The 23577-nt window shown below is 39.8% G+C and overlaps 1 protein-coding gene across 3 annotated transcripts in view; it reads left to right on the plus strand.

Annotated features, from left to right (window-relative positions):
* Positions 1-18898, plus strand: part of CYLD (CYLD lysine 63 deubiquitinase) — a 32276-nt gene extending 13378 nt beyond the window's left edge. For all 3 annotated transcript variants that reach the window (XM_090062290.1, XM_090062291.1, XM_090062292.1), the window contains exons 7-17: positions 2766-3145; positions 4801-4966; positions 5807-5948; positions 6352-6474; positions 8203-8294; positions 9350-9416; positions 11646-11778; positions 12503-12611; positions 14171-14289; positions 15032-15248; positions 16859-18898. In XM_090062290.1, coding sequence (XP_089918416.1) covers positions 2766-3145; positions 4801-4966; positions 5807-5948; positions 6352-6474; positions 8203-8294; positions 9350-9416; positions 11646-11778; positions 12503-12611; positions 14171-14289; positions 15032-15248; positions 16859-17043 — 1733 coding nt within the window. In that variant the 3' untranslated portion in view covers positions 17044-18898. The remainder of the gene's footprint in view (positions 1-2765; positions 3146-4800; positions 4967-5806; positions 5949-6351; positions 6475-8202; positions 8295-9349; positions 9417-11645; positions 11779-12502; positions 12612-14170; positions 14290-15031; positions 15249-16858) is intronic.
* Positions 18899-23577: the final 4679 nt, after the last annotated feature.

Raw genomic sequence — 23577 nt, forward strand, 5'->3', positions numbered from 1 at the left:
GGACCCCTGCTGAACCAGATGGGGCAACTGACAACTGGTGGCCAGGAAAAAGCCAACCTATTAAATGGGTACTTTGTGTCAGTCTTTCATCAGTCCCATGGGACGTCCATGCCTGCTACGGGACAGGAAGGTGCGGGTGATGGAGATCCCCTGCCCTCTATTAATGCTGACCTTGTGAGGGAACACCTTGAGAAGCTGGATACCTTCAAGTCAGCTGGCCCTGAAAATCTACACCCCAGGGTACTCAAGGAGCTGACAAGCATCGTAGCCCAGCCTCTGGCACGGATCTTAGAAAACTCGTGGCGCTCTGGTGTAGTGCCCAAAGACTGGAAGAAGGCCAATGTGGTGCCTGTCTTCAAGAAAGGGAGGAAAGTGGATCCGGCTAACTAGAGGCCTATGAGCATGACTTCTATCCTGGGAAAGATCTTGGAAAAGTTTTATTAAAGAGGCCATCATTAATGGACTGGCCGACGCCAACATCCTAAGGGATAGTCAGCACAGGTTTGTTGCGGGTAGGTCTTGCTTGACCTATGATGACAAGTAGACCCTATGATGACAGGCTGAGAGCCATGGAGCTCTTTAGCCTGCAAGAACACAGGCTCTGGGGTGATCTGATGGCCACCTATAAGTTTATCAGGGGTGACCACCAGGATCTGGGGGAACGTTTGTTCACCAGAGCGCCCCAAGGGATGATGAGTTGGAACGGTCAAACTACTACAAAACTGTTTCAGGCTGGACATAAGGAAGAATTTCTTTACCGTCCGAGCCCCCAAGGTCTGGAACACCCTGCCAATCGGAGGTGATTCAAGCACCTACATTGAACACCTTCAAGAGTAAATTGGATGCTTATCTTGCTGGGATCCTATGACCCCATCTGACTTCTTGTCCTTTGGGCGGGGGGCTAAACTTGATCATCTTCCAAGGTCCCTTCTAGCCCAAATGTCTATGAAATCTTGCCAGCTTTTTATGCAATTAATACATTTTCTTACTAATGGGAGTTTAATAGTTCTGTATACAAAATATTCAGTTAAAGTTATGTATAATACACAAAAATGAAAACAATTATTTTAATTAAACTAAATGCTTAAAGCCTCATTAAATCTTTGATTGGTTTTGGACATCATGTAAGTCTCTAACTAGCCTCTAAAATTGCTTCTAGGTTCATAGCAAGTATTCCATTTGGTAATGAGTGTTTATGGCTGAAATTGGAAAAATAATTAAATGGCTAAAAACACAGGTTTATAGCAGAAACACACTGCAAGAGTCTCTTTGCTTAATAAACTGTTAAAAATGGAATTAAGTTAAGATCATTCCTGACTGCTGAGGAAATGCTAAGCCCACTTCTCTATAAAATCAGCTTACTTGAAGGTATTTCTCTGACTTAAAAGTAAGCGGTAATTCTGTGGGGTTTGTGGTTTTTCTTTTTTACTTAGATTTTATCACTTAACTATAAAGCTGTCAAGGAAAAAAAGGTGGTTTAGGCTGTTTGCTCTGTAAATGCCAACTGTGTATTGTTGACTAGCTAGGGAGTTGAGGCAAGATGCAAGGCACTTAAAAATAGTATTGCGCTAGTATATCTGGTTGTGATCTCATTTATCTAGCACTGAATTACTCATGACTTATTTATTCTCCTTCATAACAAGTGAATTACTTTATTCTGTGAGCATTTGGCGACAGATTCTTTCTCCTTTAGAACCAAATTATGCTATAATACAACAGTGTGCAAGTAACGTCTTGAATTGAAGATACGTAATCTAAAACTAGTGACAGGCAGACGTAAGACACATGTTAATTACAGCTGCTCACCTTAAAGTCATTTCATGATTCACATTGCCCTGCGTACTAAGAGTCTGACTTCTCTATAGTTCTAGTCATTCCACATAATGTATTTCTATAAAATGTGTGGTTTTGGAACTCAACCATAAACACTGGCAATGGAAGAAAATTTTATATTCTATATTTATCTTCATGATAAGCCTTTCAGTGTTCCCTGCTGGCATCCTCTCTTCTGACCTAGAAAAATCCCTGTTCCTTGCTGCCTTACAATGCGCAGCTTCTTTTAAGTAAACATTGGTGGTATTATGCCTAATTTTAGTATTATGCCTATTGGCAGTGACTATGAAATGTGTGCTCTCCACCATGTGATGTAACAAACTGTTTGTTTGCTTAGGAAACAGAATGTGAATAAAAACTATTCTAGAAGGAAAAACAATGGTTTTACAAGGTCTGGAAAAACTGCACCACAGCTTATGTATGTGTGTATATAAAGTACACAGATTTCTATCATCTGCATACTGGCTTGTGCTGCAGGAAGTGGGGGACTAGCAAGTCTTCCCTCAGTAGGAAGGGCAGATGGCATAGTGCATCTGAGAGAGGACATATCTGGAACTTCCTGACATGCTGGGAAAGTGGGCTTATACTACCACCTTTGTGGCAGGTTCCCCTCTGAGAGCCATTGTATTGGGTACTATGGACTTGGATGGGATTAATCTAAACTCCTCCCCCAGCTGTCTTTTGCTTCCAAGAGTATTTGTGCACAGCAAGATATACCTAGTTTCTTTGTAGTAGTGTTTGATGCAGTTCGGGAGGTTTCTTGTGCTTCTCCATTCTCAGGGTCCCTGCACAAAAACTGATAACAATTAGGCCCAAAATATCCCACCTGTAGTTGCAGTAAGAGAATGGTTTCCCAGCCAAAACTATTCTTTGGCAAGACAGGTAGATTTATTAATTCAGTTTTAAACTCATTTATTGTTTTGTGTTTGTAGTTGCTGAAGATCCTGCAAAATCACTTACTGACTCATCTTCTGGATTTGGGCATTCTTCACCGCCACTACAGCCACCTCTAACAAACTGTGTATCGACTGAAAATAGATTTCATTCTCTGCCTTTTAGCCTGACAAAAGCATCCGCCACTAATGGCACTATTGGACATAGTCCTCTCTCTTTATCTGTCCAATCAGTTATTGGGGATGTGAACACTGTTGCCAGCCAGGAGAGTCCGTCATCGGCAGTGCCTGTCAGTAACTCGCACGGCCTTGAAGCAGGTTCGCTGGCTGAGGTAAAGGAGAATCCTCCCTTCTATGGAGTAATTCGCTGGATTGGTCAACCACCAGGGGTTAATGAAGTTTTAGCTGGACTGGAACTGGTAAATAATAAAACCTTTAAACTTGTTTTCTACCTTTTTTGCTGTTTTGTTTTGTAACATGGAAGAATTTTGTAGTTAAGAAATAGATTACTGAACAAAAAAGCCAATCTGTGGGGCTCCCTGAAATATATCTATCCATTTACAGCAGTGGAGCCAGGCTTTTTGGTAGGCATACCACAAATCAAGACCGCACTTTTTCCTGAATACCATCCTGATCTCCTTCCCCTGCCTGATCTGTTACTCAGTGTTCTGCTCTGTGCAACCTGTTCAGTCTGTTGCTTTGCTTCTTGGCACATGCTGCTGTTTCCTGGTCCCTTCCTCATCTGCTACATGTCATGCAGACTGCCCATGGCACTTGGGCCATATGTGCTGCGTGTTGGCTACCTCTGGATTACAGCATAGTTAAAACTGTGCTGCTGGCCTCGGCTCCCCCACTTGCTGTCCAGTCCTTGGCGCGGCTTCGGAATCATGGCAGCGCTTCTCCATGCTTGGAGCACTCTGATTGGCTGTTTCCATTAGCCAATCAAAGTGCAAGTAAAGTGTTACCGACAGACAGACAGACAGACGTAGGCTTTTATAATATTAGAATGTAGAACGCTAGCAGACTGAACGCTTCTGTACATTCTAGTGCTAGTAATAACATTCCTGAGATAGCAAGACTTCAACTTAATTTGCCATATTTACTCAAATCTAAGACATGGTTCCCCCCCACCACTTAAGATATGGGGCAGGGAGCCCCTAGTCTTAAAATTATGTGCAGGCAAGCGGTGGCTGTGGCTCAAGATCCAGCTCTTACCTGGGGTTAGGGCCATAGCTGCATCCTGCTCCCCACCACCACCTCTGTACCCTGCCATTTCCCCTCTGCTCCCCTACCTGCCCCTTTTCCTTCCCCCAGTTTACCTTTTCACCACACTGCCAGGCTCCACCCACACGCAACTTGGAGTACTGAGCACAGCCTGTAGCAGTGGTGTGCAACTTGCATGGCTGCTACCTTGGCTGGGCTGAGCTGGGGCCATGCTCAGTGCCCCAGGCTAAAATGGGGATAGAGGCTGTTGGCGTGAAGCAAGGGTAAAACGGGGTGGGGAAGAAGTGGCATGGGGGCAGACCACAAGCAGAGGCAAGCTGCTTAACCTCCACACTACCTTCTCTCCACTGCCTGCCCCCCCCTGTAGCGATGGGGGCACGGAGAGGTGACTTTAAGACTCTGAAACTTTTATTATTCCTTTTGTGTGCATACCATTATGGTAGTTTGTTGTAGATTATACACGTGCTGTCTGTTTAAAATGGGGTTGTGTATATAGTGTTTCCCCTTATTCAAATGTCAAGTTTTATTTATTTTGGATGGAATAAACATGTTACCAAAACTACTGTAGTTTACATAACTATAAAGCAATTGGAGGATGCTGATATCATAATTAATGTAAATAAATACAAATTGCTGCTTAACTGAAGCTTTAACTGAATTGCATTCCAAGTAAACTTTTATACACTAGGAAAGTTTTTATAGAGTTGATTGTAAGGTGGAAAGTTTGTTGGACATCTCACTCCAGAATCTTAGAAATGGCAATTTTTAGAGCTGTTTTTCCCTTTAACCAACAGTGCTTATGAAAAGTTTAAACCCTTTCATGTGTGGGGTTTTTTGTTTTGTTTTTTAGGAAGATGAATGCGCAGGCTGTACAGATGGCACATTTAAGGGAACACGATACTTCACCTGTGCCCCAAAGAAGGCTCTTTTTGTTAAACTTAAGAGCTGCAGGCCAGATTCTAGGTTTGCATCTCTGCAACCTGTTTCCAACCAGATTGAACGCTGCAATTCTCTAGGTATTAAATATATTCTTCTTAATAATTTACAATGTGTTATTGACATGGTTTCTGGTTTCAGTCAGATTGCACAGATTTTTTTTTTAATGCTAATATTGGCCATTTTGTTTAGCAAATGGTGGACTGTAATATGCAGAATACAGTTGTAACATTTCTCTGAATTATTTTTTCAGAAACTTTAAAGTGAGAAAATATGCTTATTAATTTAAAGAAGTCTGAGCCCTTTTTCACTACTGCAGTCTGAAAGATTGTATAATGGTGATGCTTAGTGTGTGTCTCATGCAGTGTACTTACACTTGGAATTATTGAGGATTTATTTAACCATTTAAAATGGGGGATGTTTTCCCGGCCAACGTTAATATCCTTGTGTCGTTGGATTCGGACTGCTTTGGTATCTGATGCTGAGCCTGAGCCTCTCCATCCTTAAATATTTAGGCTTCCCCATTATGCTATCTTGTATTAGATGCATTTGGCAAAGGGAAATTAAGCTTCTGAACATTCATACCAAAAGATTGTGGAAACGGAATATGTAAAATAAATAAACAAACAATTAATTAAAAACAAGGAGAAACTCAGTGATTTGCATTGGGTGAAAACTCCGTTTCAGTGCAGTAGGCCTCCTAACCTAGCAACCTGGTTTAAGGACTGTGTACCATCTACATTGGATTGTTTCCCCTAATCAAAGCAGATTCCACAATGAATGCTATTCTAGGATTAGAAAGGACTGTGGTATTTTTTCACTTGAAGAAATGATTTGGTTACTAAACACTTGTTAGGAAAATCTCAGTGGAGGTAGTATTTGAGGTTCCTGAGTGACTTTTTGAAAAAAAAAAATTTCAGCCTTTGGAGGATACTTAAGTGAAGTGGTGGAAGAAAACACTCCCCCAAAAATGGAAAAAGAAGGCTTAGAGACAATGATTGGAAAGAAGAAAGGGATTCAGGGTCATTACAACTCCTGTTACTTGGATTCCACCTTATTCTGGTATGTATATATTTTGTTCATCCTATAATGTTGAATGAGTGGGAGGAATGTTACAAACATAGTATGTCTTACTTTGTTGCTGAGTGACCTGGTATGTCACCTGTTCATTTTAAATGAGTGGAACTCACTTGGATCAGATTGGTGTCTGAGTGTGTATTGTGTTATATTCACTGATGGGGATAAATAACTTCTTAATCTGAATCCTTTTACTAGTAGCCAGTCAGTACTGTGTTTATGTATATATGCTCTCTTTTATTCTCTGTTCTTACCTTTCTTGTTTACTGCTTTACTTACTCCTTCTGCCTTTATTGGTTTGTCCTGTTGCTCAATTATGGTACGTTTCCCAGCTATGCAAGTTTGTCCATTTTGCAGAACGAAAGTAACTTTTTCTTTTCTTTTCCAGCTTATTTTCTTTTAGCTCAGTTTTGGATACTGTGTTACTTAGACCTAAAGAAAAGAATGATGTAGAGTATTATAGTGAAACTCAAGAGCTACTGAGGACAGAGATTGTAAATCCTCTTAGGATGTAAGTAGAAGCATAGAAATAGTATCAAAACTAACCAATGACTTTCTTTTTTCAGGTCTAAATTTCATGATAAACATAACTGCTTACATCAGGGATTGGCACTTGTTTTTGGGCAGGGTGCCAAAAATACCAGCAGCCTTGACTTGTAAGATATTGGCATGCCAGGGGAAGATGGTGAGGGGGAGCCATGAGGGCCTGATCCTGGTTATGGCAGTGCAGCCTTGGCCCCTTCCCTACCGTCTGCCCCAAGGCATGCGTGCCAAGCAAAATGCCTTCTCTTGCCATGCTCTGGCACCTGTAGTGAGGGTTACCTACTCCTGACATATGTGATGTATCAGAGGAGTTAAATGAAAATACCATTACTACTTGAGTATTTGTAAAACTAGAAATAGTACTTGTAATTTTTAATCTATTTGGTGTAACGAAACATGTAAGAGCACATTTTAGCAGTGCTTTCATTTCTTCACATGGAAACAAGCATGCTTCTCTTGCTGTAGTAAAACCATGCATAAACACAGAAGTGACAGTAGACATTGTGGCTAGGAACAGAAATTCTGCAAACTGGTGTAAGCGATTGGAAACCGGTTCGGATCTATAACCAACAGAAGTTCAGTGCACATAAATTGCTTTCCAAATGCCCAAAACTGGTTTAAGATAAACCTCGGTGGATGTATTATCAAACTTAACTGATTTAGGTTAAATCAGTTTATTGAACTTCTGTCCCAGATCCCCTCCAGATTCAAGTTAACTTGCAGTCCCCCAGCATCCCATGATGCTTTGCACCTCCCCTGCAACTCCATTCCCCTTTGCATGATGGGTGGAGCTAGCTTTGGCCCAAACTGTCTGCTCCAGTCAAGCAGGGAGCTGTGCTCTAGTGACCCCTGGCTTCTGCAAGGATATGGCTGCATTTTTAGAATCAAAAGTGAATGTGTGTTTATTTGCTTATCATTTCAGTCTATGCAGCTTACGCTAACCTGTGAAGAAGACTGAATTGATTCAGGCTTGGGATTTTTGGTTGTCTGTGCTTAGCTCATTGGTGACCTGGGCATAAGCACATAGGGTTAACAAAACCTAATATCTTGAGACTTGTGATATGAATAAGAGTTGTATCTGAGTTTGCACCCCACCTATGCAGCATTTCATAATTCATCCCTGTCAAGTTTCAAGTCTTCCATTCACCTTCTCACAAGATGTAAAGTGGAGGGAAAACGGGCAGACCTAAATGACCAAAGCTTCAACTACCTATTGGTATCAGCTACTGATGGCTTATTACCTTTTCCCAGATGTCAGACTCTCTCTCTAATTAGAACAGCTTCTGCAGTGGTATCTGCTGTTGTCATGATGTTCTGTGGCATATTGGAACGTCAATAATTATGGAGGCATTTGCAATTTTAAATTGAAAACCGTTTTAAAACTGACTTTTATGTACAAGTGTCATTTGGAAAAAATGGGGAATGCTATAATGGTAAGTTTCATGTTTTCACATTACTTGAAACGGTCACAGAAATTGTAATGCACTGCAGAATTCAGCGGTGCTGTGCCCCAAAATATAGGAGGCCAAACCAGAGAAGAGTGAGGGTCTTGACAATTAGGTTTGAGAGAGGGGAATACCAGATACTGTGTAGGAGTCAGTAAACAAAAGTTGTGAGAAAAATGTCTGTGTTCAAGCCTTTGGGTATTAATGTGAAGGATTAGTTAATTATTCATTACACCAATTCCTTTCTTTAGATATGGGTATGTGTGCGCCACTAAAATAATGAAACTGAGGAAAATATTGGAAAAAGTTGAGGCTGCATCAGGATTTACTTCTGAGGAAAAAGGTAAGTCATTTTTTTCCACATATGTGGGGAGGCATTTCACTAAGAAGGGATTGACATAACATAAAATACAATTAAATATAGGTTAAGTTATATAAATAACTGTTTGTAGTTTCAAAGCTTTGATTTGGGGTAGGTAACTGAAAAATTCACAGGTACTGGCACTGGTCACTTGTGAATGAGGAAACCTAAATTAACAGTTTTTTCTAGTAGCAGTCTCTCCACTTCATAACCGCAGGTAAAGGAGAAAACTGAAACTCCCTTGCAGGAGGGTGATTCTCACAAATAAAGTCTGTAAACAAAGCTGGGAGTATTGACCTTCTTAGGAAGGCCATTATGTTCCTATGGAATGACCTTCAGGAGCTTGTTCATAAGGCTTATATTCTGCACTCACATTTTCCCCTAAGAACTACTCGTATGGTGCCCCTAGAGAAGCTCAACTTTACATTTAATTACATAAATACATTTTATAATTAAGTATATGTAAAAATAAAACCCAGGTGACTTTTTTTTACCAAGATCTGATACACAGTCACTTAGTTCTTGGACAATTATACCTTTTTCTTTTTGCGTAAGCTCAGGGCTGCTATAAAGTGGCAGTCTGTTCTACTACAAATGGAAAGGAAACAGCTCTTCCCTTCCTTTGGTATTGACTTCTGTCACTTTTCCCCTTGGGGCCTACTCACTATTAAATTGGTGGCTTAACTTCCAATTTAGACAAACCTCACTTCTACTACGGTACACATCCTTGTATAGATTAGCAGATACTGTATTATTTTTTGTTCCCCCTTTTCTCTTACTTTTCCCTACTTCCTGTGCTGGCAGAAGTTTTTTCCTCAAGGGAAAATTTTAGAGTCAAATGACTCCCTTTGAAGTGGGATATCACTTAATGTTCATCTGGCAGTTGAGATAATTTGATGATAATTCTATTGTGCTACAGAAATTTATGGAATTAACTTAAATTCCCTTTAGAATAAAATTCCCTAGTTTATTTAAGAACTCTGTCTGGGAGATTTTTATCTGCTTTAACATGCTAACATGACTTTATTTTTGCACAGATCCAGAAGAATTCTTGAATATTTTGTTTCATCATATTTTAAGAGTAGAACCACTGTTAAAAATCAGGTAAAATGCCCATTTTGTCTAAGCAATAAAGATTTACATGTTGAATTCTTGCAGCTAAATTTTTTCTGTACTAATGCTAGGGCAGTGCCAGGGGCTGAAGAGAGGGTTGTTACTTCTGTTGAGGAGCTTCCCTCCCATGGTTTAATGTGTACTTTGTGTAATCTCAGCAAGACTTGATGACCACATTGGTCTTGCTTCCTGCTACCACTGACATGCTCCTAGAAGCCAGAAGGACCTGTGTTTTCTTGGGGTCACTGAAGTGGTCCCCTCAACTATTATTCACTTATTATGCCTGCCCTATGCCCTGCCTGTACTGGCATAGCTAGCACCACAGTGTATTTCTAAACCTGGCTATAGTTTGGGGATCCTGCAGAGCCTGCAGAAGCGGTTTGTAAGCAGTGGAAATTGAGTTTCAGGAGAAAAATTCAAAAGCCTATGCCTTAAGGGACAGCAAGGTTTGGATTTCTTATTTCTTGCAAAAATACATGCATTCAGGGTTTGTAAAATTGTAGGGCCTAATTATTTTTTGTGAATGTTGTTTTTTATATAGCAGAGAGAGAATTCTGAAAATCATCTTGAAGTTTCTTCTTCATTCGTCCTTTAGAAATAGCACAGTGGGGGTCCATTTTGCCCCAAACCTTGTTTTGGAAAGGCGTCATCACTTACATATGCAAAGATTTACAGGTTTAGTGGGATATAGGAGCTGTTGTGCAGAGGGGCTAAAGCTTCTATACAGCAACCTAGCCTAGCTTCATGTAGCTCTTTGCTTAGAAAATTTCATTAGGCAGGAGAATTTTTCAATAGTTGCTTTTACTGGGAACTCCTCTTCTTACAGGGACTGCAATAAATCCTGAGTTGCCTTGCAACTTTGGGGTTGAGATAACGAAGGGCATTATATTGCAGCCTGCAATGTAGTGTGGCAGTATCTCAGTCGGTTTTACAAAGTTGCTAACTGCAGCAGCATGGAGATCAGCGTTGGGTAATTTGTCCTGCTTCTCAAACGGGGCAAACTGCTAACTCTGGTATCCATATTATCTACTGTTGATGTTCCTTAAATATACTATAGCCTTCTCCTGTGGGGCTTCCAGAGAGAAAAATTTTCTAAGGCTTGAGGGGTGGGAGATGAGGAGGCACACTGTGGAGCAGGAGATTTGTTCTTTCCTGCTTCTGATCAGCTTGAGATTCCCTGGTCTTTTATCAGCCTTTTGCTGAAAGGAGCTAAGGAAATATTTAGTACTTTATAGAAAATGCTTTTAGAAAATAGTGGCAGATCCTGGTCAACACACAGATGCTGTGGCCACCACTCTAGGTCTGAGTTCAAAAAAGGCTAAAGTTGGAATGAGCAGCTTTTATTTTGCATTCTGGGGTTGAGAGATTAATGACAACGTGGCACTTGGAGAGCTTGACAATCACATTGCTCAACTGTAATGAAGCAGCTCCATCTTTAACTTCTTTCCTCTGATGTCTGTGGGACTGGGGACTAAGTTTTCTCACATGCTCTTTTTCTCCCATGTGAATGTTACGGATTCTTGGGTACTCTGCATGCCCTCCTTGCAGATTTTATTTCAGGAGGATGCGATTTGATTTTGTGTTTGAATTGGGCAAAATTCTGAGAAATATTGAGACCACTGATGTAAAATTTTGTGGACCATGTGTGATCTTAAAAAATAAAGTATTTCATTTCGATTTTCCAAACAGAAACATTTCCCTTTAAAGCTTTACTTTGGTGTAATTCAACCAAAAAAATATCAAAAATATAAAACTGAGAACACTTTGTGTTGGAACAAAATATGTTTCAGCCCTATATTAACTTTACGGTTTCCCTGTGGTACTTTGGTTTCACTCTTCTCCAGATTTACTTTCTTTGGCCTTTTTTCTAACTTACTTTACTGGCATGTTTTCTCAGATTTCACAACAAAGACTGCCTTAGAGTATCTGTTTCTGATGCTTTGCATAGACCTTACTACAAAATAAAAAAACAAACAAACAAACCCAAAACATTTCCTGAGCTCAACTTGAACTTTGCTTAGATGCAACTTTCCATAACATTTTTTGAGGGCAATCTAAAAATGTTAACATTTTACAATCTGTAAAAATACAAGTATGTTAACAAGGGAATGGATGGTATGCAATAGATTTCTTCTATGGTAAGAATAGCCTCAAATTACAATTCAGCTGTATTGTTAAAAATGCCAATATTTTGAAGATATATTTTATCTGTATTCTTAGATCAGCAGGTCAAAAAGTGCAAGATTGTTACTTCTATCAAATTTTTATGGACAAAAATGAAAAAGTTGGCGTTCCAACAATTCAGCAGTTATTGGAATGGTCTTTCATCAATAGCAACTTGAAGTTTGCAGAGGTTGGTTATAGTTCATACTTCGTAACTTTTATTACAAGGTCACAATTGTTTAAACGGTTCTTATTAACAGGAGATTTTTATGGTGTCTTTTTGAGTGTTGAGTGTCTTGAGTGTTGGGAAGACGGAATTACTGATATTAGTAGAAAATGTGTTAATGCTTGAGAAGGATAGTATTGAACTGCTGGTGTCAGAAGATTACCATGACACTAGATTTCTTTTATTAAACACTTTGAAAAGATTTTATATATAAAATGTGTGTGTATTAATAGAATCAAAGGGACTTGGATTTATGGCTTAAGTTTGTAGTTATTAAAATATTTTGATATATAAATAATTGGTAATCTTCTTTTGCGAATCATTTTGTTTTACAGAGGATTAAAGAATTGAGATTTCTTTATAGTATTTTTAATAGGATGGCTTTTTAGAGGAGGGAGTTAGTCCATGGTTGGTTTAAGCAAGCATGCCTAGTACCTACTGCAATGAATAGATTTGAGTTTTCCTTTAAATAGAAAATCTCTCAGAGGATCAGTGTTATTGTAAACATTAAATTATTTTTATTAGGTGTTGGCTGATACTTAAACAGGTGACTTATTTGACTTTAAAAATGTGGGACACAGTTATAAGTTTATAGGATTTTAGGTGACGACTTACAAAATGTACAAATTAGACCAAATATGTATATGAAACTTGTAAGATCTAAATCACATTTTGAAACTTTTCTTAGGCACCCTCATGTCTGATTATTCAGATGCCTCGATTTGGAAAGGACTTCAAGATGTTCAACAAAATTTTTCCTTCTCTGGAGTTAAATATAACAGACTTACTTGAAGACAGTAAGTATAAACAACTATTGGCCACATGTGAAATTTATATTTAGCATCTTTCTACATTTTTAATGCAACTCATTTTAGGATGAACATTTTGATCGTTTCATTCTTGGAAAACTGAACTTTTAGCTGTTTAAAATGAGATCTCTTATGAATATAGGCTGCTCCGATCCTCTGGAATTCCAGTTGCTGCACTCTAGCAGCCATCTGCGTCTCGTGTATCAGTGTCCCCGCGCTTAAAAATGGTGGGGGCGCTTGAACTAAAGCTCCTCAAATGAGCTTTAGTTCAAATTCCCCCACTGCCATTATAAAGCATGGGGACGCTGATACAGGAGATACAGCAGCACGTTAATTAGAGTGGCTCTGAGAGCCGCTCCAGTTAAAGTGTCATGTGCCCCTATCCTCTGGAGCACATGTAAAAGTTCCTGTACTTCTGACTTCAAGCCATAGTCAAAGTTAGAGTTCTTAGTATTTTGACTTTTATGACTTTTAAGGACAATTCAAATGTAAGGTGTGTTACTGTCAACACAAGAATAGAATATTGTGGAACTGCAGGTAATTTTGAATGGTTACTCTGTACCTGGTATCTTTTTTTCCCTTTTTCATGAAGTTTGGTCAAAGTTGGCTTGATTTTATTTATTTTTTATTTCACAAAAGGAAAAGTATTCTTTATCTTTATGAAAATGGAAAAATATTCATCGACACCTTTTTAAATTGGGGAAAAAACAATGGATGCTAAAGTGCCAACTTTAAGCATGTAGTAGTAATCTTTTTTTTAGCTGTTGATACATGTTTGTGTTTACATTGGAAGGGCTAGGATGACTGTATCTTTTTGCACTGTTAGTCACCTCTTGTACAAATTGTATGTAATGTCTGTTAATCTGTGTAACTCAGGGAAGAACACTCATTGAAATCACTCCAAATGTCCTCAACTAAACATTTTAAAACAAATTTCTAAGTATCTTCATTGTCGCCTTTCAAGTTGCATGGCATCTTGTTTAGGTTTTGGATAGAGCTAAATGCTAAGCTGTGTTAAATAATATAACGCCCAGTGGATTGATAAGGGAAGACAATTTGTGATAATAACTTGCACCCCTTTTTTACAAATGTGTTTGACTGTTACATATTCGTCAACTGTACTTCTGAAATTGGGATTTAGTAAGGTTTATTTCTGCTGCTTTCTACTAGAAGATGGAGGGAACAAATGAATATAGTTACAAAAGAAGGGGAGAGACTTCTTGCATGCTGTCTATTCTATGGTTTCTGTTTTCTTTGCCCATTTCTATCCAATAATGGAAGCAAAGGTAGGACATCTTAACCTGAATTAAATGATGGTCAACTTGCCCCAGTTCAGTTTCATTTACTGCAGGAAAGAAGCACAAGCGCAAAATGGTTACTGTGGAACAGCCTCCCTGTCTCTGCTTTGATCTAATTTGTTTAATTAGCGATGTCGACTTTGACTGGCTTCATCTAGATTATCTCCATTTGAAATAATCTATTTTTAATTAAAAATACAATCTTGAAAAGAAACGTCAATTGTATCTTTTTATATTACAAAAATGCAGCTCCTCGACAATGCCGTATATGTGGAGGACTTGCGATGTTTGAATGTAGAGAATGTTATGAAGATACTGACATTTCTGCTGGCAAAATCAAGCAGTTTTGTAAAACCTGCAACACACAAGTAAGCTGGAGAAGGGGATTTGTTTTATTTTTTTTCTTTCCTGTGTCTGCATACAAGTGTATGAGCTCGCTCTCTCTCTCTCAATGATTCCTTATCTAGCTTGGGATGCTATAGTAATATCTGAAGGCACTGACTGCTACAAGAGAGCAAGTCTGAAACTTTAAAACTTCTTTTTTATTAGGCTGTTACCAGGATACAGGCATCATTAGCAAAGTAAAGCTTCTGTTTGGGATGTTTAGCAGACCCTTAACTATTTTTGCACAGCATTTACCATAGCATCTGGCAATCCTACAGTCCAGCTTTGTGAGCCTTTGATGGGAAAGCAGTAATCTAGGCTTGTCAGAATTCCTTACCTTACTAGTTTGTATTAAATTTTAAAAGAAGAAAATACTTTTAACATTCTCATACTGGTTCACACTTGGCTTTAGGTGGCAGTGACTGAAAATTTAGTTGTCTAGTACCTATTTGGCATGCATGAAACCATCATGGTCTTGATTCAGTTCCCAGGGGCAGGTGTCACCATTGACAGCATTTTTATTGGAGGTTGACTTCTGTAAGTCTGCATGGAGATGACAAGCACTGAATATGTCTGGAATTGAACTCCCTTCTTCTCTATAGTTGCCCCTTCTAGCCACATTGGTGAGACCAGCATGGGGAGAGGCCAAAACTAAAATGGAAAGTTCCATCTTCCCCCACCCACCCAAAAACTGACTTTTTTTTTTAAACTTTGATCTAACTGTAGGTTCACCTTCATCCCAGGAGACAAAATCATAAATTCAATCCATTGTCACTTCCTAAAGATCTACCAGACTGGGATTGGAGACATGGATGTATCCCATGCCAGAAAATGGAGTTGTTTGCTGTTCTCTGCATAGAAACAAGCCACTATGTAGCATTTGTTAAATATGGGAGAGATGACTCCGCCTGGCTCTTCTTTGACAGCATGGCAGATCGGGATGGTATATCATTAATTTGTTTTTCCTTATTAAATGGTCTTTTTTGCTTCTGTGTTTTGAAATTTAAACTCACTCATAGGTTATTTCCTGAATATGTGACTTCAGAAGTTTTCCAGTAACAAAACATGTACTTGTTCAAATATGCCATGAATTCTAAATAGAAGCTCTCTCAAATGCCAAGATACATAGTACATCATATAATTATTAAATAGTGCAACTGCCATTTTTCTCTGTTCCAGAATGTAGCAGACTCTAAATGACTCAAACTGTAGCTGTGTTTGGTATAATAGAAATAGTCTTTGTAGTGCAGAATCAGTGCCAACTGCTTTGAAGGTGTCTCTGGTTAGTTAGCAGTGGGAGGCCATTATCCACTAACAACATTCTGTTCCATTGATGTTAACATTCTCTCAGTTAGTGTTTCATTAAATGGTGGTGAACCGAGGACAGTGCGTTGTGTACTAGTGCCTTAGAGAATCAGAGTAATAGATAGAAGTCAGAGCCTCCTGAGGATGGTGGTGTTGGCATGCAGAAATCTTGAGACTGTATTTGCGAGTCCAGGTTATTTGTTTGTTTTGGGTTTTTTTTCTCTTTGGGGAGAGTGAGAAGTAGGAATCTTGTTTCCTGCTGTGGATGAGATGCTGCCATAGGATCAAAGCTTCCTTTATCTTCTTATATCCAGAAGGCTATTGAGCTTTGTTCTGAAATGCTTCAGAGCTGTCAGTGTGACTTTAGGGTTTTTTTTTAATTAGTTCAAGAATGCAGCTCGCATTTTAGTCATTCAGTAACTATATTCCTGCCGGTCAAAGCTATGTGACCATCTTCCTTCAGATGGTGCTGTCCTCTGAAAAGTGACTCAGAAAAACAGCAGTCCGGAAGCTCATTTTTCTACTTGATTTTGTTTATTTTAGCAGAGGTGTAAATCCTTTTTCTGTCCAAGAGCTTTACATACTTGTCCTAGGACCTGAAAGTTGAGCATGGTTGCTTGTGCACATCATGATGTACTTGGTGGTCTGTTAGCAGCTTGGATGATGTGCAAGTAGAATCCGTGTCATTTTACAATTTACTTCTGATTTGTGGGAACAGGAATAAAAACATAATCTGACAGACTATACACAGCATCCAGCACAATTTGATTGAGATGTTAATTTTCTTACCCCCATACTTTTTTGTGACCAGGATTATTTCTGAGCAGGATTATTTCAGCACACCTGATTTAAAATCCCATTAGCTGAAGGAAAGTTATTAAGAAGTTGCATCTGGCTTTTTCTGCTGTACAAAAGTGATGTTTGACTGTACTGTGAAGTCCTTGTACTAGCTAGACCAATTCATATAACAATTCGTGGTTTATGCACATAATTAGGATGAAGGTAATTTAAGCCTAATTTTACATTTGTATTTGAGGTTTCCATAAGATTACAAAATCCTGCTATGGCAGTTGCAGGTCTTGGCGGGAGGGATGGGAAGCGTTAGACCTATTCCAGAAATTATTGAAACCCACAGTAGCCCTGTTTTTAGATGTTTAATTGGCTCTTCTCAAAGCACCATATGATGATGAAGGGAGTGCTTCAAATTCTAACCTAATCTTGTTTCTCTTCTTGCTTTCTCTGCAAAAGGAGGCCAGAATGGCTTTAACATTCCTCAAGTTACCCCGTGCCCAGAAGTTGGAGAGTACTTAAAAATGTCTCTAGAGGAACTGCATTCACTGGACTCCCGAAAAATTCAAGGATGTGCACGAAGATTACTTTGTGATGCTTATATGTGCATGTATCAAAGCCCAACCATGAGCTTGTACAAATGAACACCATCCTCTCGACTAGAGAAGGAACTGTATGCGGATTTCTACTGTTGCATTTGCTGTACTCCTTAGTTTGTTTGGATGCAACCGTTGCTGGCAATGGATGCTACGATAAGGGGAAGAGCTGACTCCTAGAACGAATTAATATTTTAAAAACAGTGTGATGTTTTGTTGTTGAAGTATTGAAGCATTTTGCACTCTAGGAAGTGTGCTTGTGTCTGTTTGTTTTATAAACAAAGTCTAAATGATGTTACTAAAATCTAAAGCTTTAAGTTAAGTGCATTGATTTTATATCTACCTATATGTATATATAGATATTTATATCTATCTGTCTATCTATATAGATGGATAGATGTATATCTATATATTATATATAGATTTTGAAATTGTTAAAAGTTAAATTGTAAAAGGAGAAACCTCCTTAGTCCATTGAGAATGTAAACATATATGCTGTGTGTATTTGCTCAGTGTATTTCTGTGGACCAAGGATGATGAATCTCTGGGTATTTTTTGTAGCTCTGTAGCTAACAGTTGCCTTCAGAAAGGAATATTTTTGGCTTTTAATGAGGCTAATTTTAAAGTAGTTACTTTTTGTGTGGTTTTTGTTAACCCTTAGCTGTGTACTTTTGTGGATTCTAAGCTTCCACACCCCATGCCCTCAGAAATCATCATGTCCCTATGAATTCATCTTTTACTTGTGAAAATCAAACAAACCTTCCTTTGGTATATGCTATTTTTTCTTTGGAGAGAGGGGCAATATATTTAAAATGTTCAATGTAAAAGTAGATATATGTAAACTACAAATCTATTTTTAAGTGTCTTTTTATAAATAAAACTTCTGTGGAACGGAACAATAAATTATATAGGAGTGAGTGGATGGCAGACTGAACAACGAAGTAGTTTTATTGCTTCAGGGAGTGTTATGAAAGCAGAATCTGAAGTCCTTATGTGAAGCTGACACTTGGCCTGTTTTACAGTGCATTAAGCTGCTGCCTGCTAAGGGATCATTAACAAATGCTAAAAATATTTAGAAAGGCAAAATTAGATTTAAAAAAGCAGTTAATATTTTACTTGATACCCAGTACATAACAAAAATGAGTTACTAATGTATACAGTGTATAATTGCTATTTTACTTGGAAACCTACAATCTTATTTGCAGTGAAATCCTATTTTTTGTCTAAAATATGTGCAGCAAAATCTGGATGGTGTGAAAATAATAGGTTATACATTGCATTATTATGGGTTGTAGTGTATATTTTAAGACTTGTTTTATATGAGTAACTGTTTCTCTGGGATCAACTCTGTAAAAAGGATGGATGGAAAACAAAACAGATAAAGTACTTGTATCATTTAAAATGAATATTTTGATATCAGTACACTGTTTTTAAGGCTATAGGAATTGATGATCCTGTTGTAAATACATGACTAATTTTTGACTGCAAAAGGTAGGCACCCCTCCCCCTGCCCTGAACACTGATTGATCTGTGCTAGGGGTTTGAAAATTGTACTGTGCTACCTGGAAAACTAAATCTGTGCGCTAAAGTTAGGTATGCAGGTGATGAGCAGAAGGTTAGAATTATAGAAGGATGTATAGGAAAATGTAACAGTAGTTAACAAAAAAAAAAAAAAGCTTTGCAAGATGCACACAGAACATGTTTACAACATAGTAAGTTGACTTTACTGCATGGGCAAATCTGATCAGACACATGATGTGCAAGTAATATCTGAAATTTTGTGTTAAATTTTACACCTTGAAAAATGTGCAGTAACTTTACTATGAGGTGAAGTTTCTGCGTAGAACATTTTGGGTGGCTGGTAAGCCCTGTGTATTATCATAAGACTGTGCCTTGTATCTCAGCAGGAAGTGACGTGTGTTTATTTCCTGCTCCTGTCTTTTTCTTCCTGGGTTATCACTACACTAGATGATAAATTTGTGAAAAGGGTACAGCTACCAGTTTGTTGAATGCATGTACCCTTTGTGCTTTCTAGACTAACTAGGAGTCAACATGCACCCCTTTTGAAGGCCAGGAGCAGAGAGCAGGGCTTGGGTCCAGTGAGAATAGCACCTGCTGTCATTGTATGTAAAACACAAACTATACCAACACAGGGAACTGTTGCTGTGACCTGCCCCGGCCACTTGTTTACTAATTTTGCCTACCACCTATATTATATTTGTTACAGAATAGACCATTTTCTTCTGGCATAAAGGACAGTTGTTCAGATATCTGTGTCTGTTGTTCTAAGACAAATCCTAAAAACGTTCATGAGATAAAAAGGACTAACAGTTTATCCTGGGACTTCGTGAAGTGTGTCAGAAAAGTCCTGGGGCTGCATTGTTGAATCAATACTAGGTAGAAAGGTAGCAGTGCTTTCAACCACTTGCTGACCTTGACTGAAAGGGAGATATGTGTTCCAAGAAAAACACAAGCACAACTTGTGCAGCATCTGTTCCTAGCCTCAGTGCATCATCTATGTCACGCTAGCATGGGCACTGCTCGCTATGCTGCCCTAGGCCATAAGAATGGCCTTTATTCCCAGAATGAGTTTCAAATGGACCCACCTCTCAATTTGGCAGGTTTACTGAAGTCAGTCTATGGTTCTTTCTATGGCTATGGGTGCTGTTGTAGCAATGACACCAGGAGCTGAAGTACATAAAGCAGATGCCTAGGGTGACCAGCCTAACAGCTCCTCCCTGCTAAGGGCAGGGCCCTACACCAAACTCACAGCTTTTAGGTCCACAGAGCAGTAGTGTGCTGTACTCCCTTTTAGCCCCAGGAACCCTTGCGTGCATACTTCTTTAACTACAATGGAGCACATGCACCAAGCAAAACATTCAACCCACCCAGGTGGAGGGAGAGTGCCTTTTTCTGCCTTGGAAAGTTTTGCTAGCCTGAGCCTTCAAATTTGCCCTGGTAATAGAGAGTTGTTGCTGAGTAAGGTGATTGTTGTACTCACCCAGTAGGACCTGGTAGTGACGTGTACTGGCACTATTCTGCCCCTTTTAGCCCATTCTGCTGTTGGTTCTGGGAAATAAAATGTGCACCCTACAGGCTGCTGGTAGTGTCCTTTCTCCCCAACTCTCTTGGTGCTGCTGCTGCTATACCTTGTTCTATTTTCAGGTCAAGGGGAAGTGGTAGCATAGCTCCCAGACCTTACATGGGAGATGCAGTCTCTCTAGCTAAGTCTATAATCACTCCCTCCAGGGAGTGTGCTGTGCTTACTAAATGGACATGGCCACTTGGGCCATTCCACCTTACAGTCCCACCTTAGTATAAGAAAGAATCTCCAGTCAGACTCAGTAATTTAAGAGTCTGCTAAACTGTGAGATGGACTGTGATCAGCATGGGGTGATAGAGGTGGGCACTTAAGAGGTAGGGTGAGCAGTGGGAGTAGAAGAAACACCCTCTGCAAGTGCCTCCCTCCCCCCACCCCCCTAAGCCCTATTTTTGCAAGCAGCATCCATGCAGAGCTTATCCAGGCTCTGGTGCTTCCTGATAGGGTATGGTTGGAGTAGGTGGGAGAGGTGGGGTTCATACCGCTCTTCCCTCCCCCTGGCCTCCACTTCTCTGGTCAGTGTTCTCTCCATTAGAGTGACTGGGGGAGGGGGGAGAGGGAGGTCTGAGCAGAGTGCAGTCCATGATGACCCCATTTTTTGGGGGAGGGGGGGTTGCAGACACCATGTATGAAATGGAAATTGCTTCCACATTATGGTTTTCGGTATTGGAAAGGGTGCATCTTGAACAAGACCCTAAATATCATTCTCCTGCTTTATTCAGCCCTGGTGTGGCTGCAGCTGGAGTACTGTATCCAGTTCTGAGCTCCACACTTTAAAAAGGTTGTGGAGATGCTAAAGACAGTCCAGAGGAGAACCATGCACATGATCAAAAGTCAAGACAGCAGGCCATATGAGGAGAGGCATGGGACTCTTCAGCTTGGGTAAGCGTAGGCTTAGGGGGGACTTGGTCACAGCTTATAAATATATCATGGGTATTCATCTTAACCTGGGAGAACATCTGTTCACCAGGGCTCCCCCAGGGAAAACGAGGTGCAAAGGTCACAAACCGCTGGAAGACTGTTTTAGACTGGACATAAGGAAGAACTTCTTTACCATTCGAGTCCCCAGAGTCTGGAATAGACTCTCCCCCTCCCCTCTCAGAAGTAGTGCAAGCACCTACTCTGGACACTTTCAAGATGTGCTTGCACAATTATCTTGCACAATTATCTTGACCTTCTGCCCTTGAGCATGGGGCTGGACCAGATGATCTCATGAGGTTCCTTCCAGCCCTAATGCCTATGAAATCTATTAAATCTATGAACTGTAAAACTAATCTCACATGTTTCACAAATACTTGTGAGCTGTACATCAGGGAGGCATATGAGAGGCAATTAACTTAAGTTTGAAGACTGATTAGTTAAAATGTGAAAAAGAATTTATTTTATGTGGGATGAAAGTTTTGATTGCAATCCACTTCAGGGACAGCTCTCCATGCAATAGTTTGCATTGTAAAGCAGTTGCTACTCTACAATGCAAAAAAAGAACTTTTGGGGATTTCTCTGTCTACCCCCTGGACTTCTCTCCTTGGATGCTGACCTGCTTTTTTATGTTGTGGGTGATATGAAAATTTCCCCCATACAGGTCTTACACAGTTGTAATGATGTGGATGCCCCCTTAAATTGACAAAAGACAACAGAAATTTATTATAAAAATCCCTCTCTTATTCAAGAATAGCTAAAAAAAAAAAAGAAAACCCACACAAATAAATTCTGTAAGACCGTAGCAGGAAGTACTGTCCCAGTGAGATTACTTTAAAATACCTTTTTTACAAATCAAAGGCTTAGGAGCCATGACCTCCTATATATTCAGTAGTCTGATTAATAAACTCAGAAATGAGGGTTTGGTCAATTGAAACAAGAGCAAGGAGTGCCTTACACAAAGCTCCAGCTTTTTCTTGTGATTTATGTAAGGTCTGCCCAAACATAGTTGCAGTACACATCTGAAGCTTTGAAAAATGTCATACTTTTTCTAGTTCGCACTAAGACCAGACTCAAATTGCCTTGTAGGTTACTTTTGAGGGTTCTCAAGGGATTCTTCATGGTTAAGGCTTAAGAGCATATTGCCCAAGTAACATTTGAGGCATTCTCTCTAATACCTGACCCATGATTCATTGCTATGTTGGGCGTGTGCCTACATGAGATGTTTACTGCACAGTTGACTAATTAGCTGCGCAGTATACATCTTGGTGTCTACACATATGCCTCTATTAGGATGGTGTAGATAAATTTACACCATATTGAGCCACGGGGAGCAGCCCTGGGCTGGTAGGCTGGCCCCTAGGGTCCTCTGTCAGCTAGGGCTGCTTTCACCTGGCTCCATGTGCTGTGCATGAACAAGCTGCAGAGCTTATTGCTCCAGAGTTTATTTCTTCCAGGCACATCACTTGAGCCTGTGCCCGGGAGCAATAAACTCTGGAGCAATAAGCTCTGCGGTGTATTCATGTGCTGTAATTCCATGTGTAGATGCGCCCAGTGTGCATAAAGATTATTTTAAACACTAGCCTGCTATATTAAAATACATTTTTGCATATGTTACTTGTGAAGTAGTTCTCATCACTATCCAAAGTTTTCATCGTAGACAAGCTTGGGCTAGCTCAAACTTGGAAAAGTTCTAATGAGGCAAATGCATCCTTCAATCTATTGGTTCAGCAAAAAAGGCACTGCAAAACCCACCTCCCACTTAGTGCACAAGAAGCATAGGATGAGTCGTTGCAAAAGGCTACTTCAAGTTTTGGAAGAAGGTGATGGGGCAGAAGAATGATATAACTCTGTTGGGTTGAAGTTTTCCAAAGTCTCTGTGATGTGGATTCTGATCTGTGCTCTTAGAAATGCAGTAAATACTGTTCCCTACTGTCAGTGGTGAGTGTCTACCTTTTAATCAAGCACTGACTGCATCAGAGGACTTAATCAAGGCCATTGGGAGCCAGTTGTTTCACTGTTATGTATTTTTCTTCTTGTGCACTTCACCCTCTCCTGATTGGATGAGCTTGGTCACCTCAGTCCCTAATGATTAGGTGTGCGCAAAGTGGACCATATTCGATTCAGATTCGGCCTGATTCAGGGGCAGTGATTTGACTAGTTGATTTGGATCACTGTCCCGATTTGATTTGGCCAAATCCAAATCTGAAGATTTGATTCTTATTTGGAGAATCAGCAATTCAGCCATAGACACAGCTTTTTATGTTTTTTCTCCATACATCAAGGTATGTGAGCCAGGAGGCTCATGAACACTGAGATGCTGGGGCAGATGGAGCGTCCCACAGGAGTGCGAAGGAGCCTGCCATGTGCTTGGCAGCAGACCCAGAAGTGGACTGGAAGTGCTTCCATCCGCCCCACCATCTCAGTGTTAATGAGCCGCCTGGTACTTTGAGGTATGTAGAAAAAACATAAAGCTGTGCCTATGGCCGAATCGGCAAATCTTTCCAAATCAAATTGGAGGTTTCTGATTCAATTCAGAGAGATTAATGAGTCTCCTGATTTGA

Source organism: Crocodylus siamensis, chromosome 9 (genome assembly GCF_052110815.1).
Source record: "Crocodylus siamensis isolate JL-2025a chromosome 9, ASM5211081v1, whole genome shotgun sequence".
NCBI lineage: Eukaryota > Metazoa > Chordata > Crocodylia > Crocodylidae > Crocodylus > Crocodylus siamensis.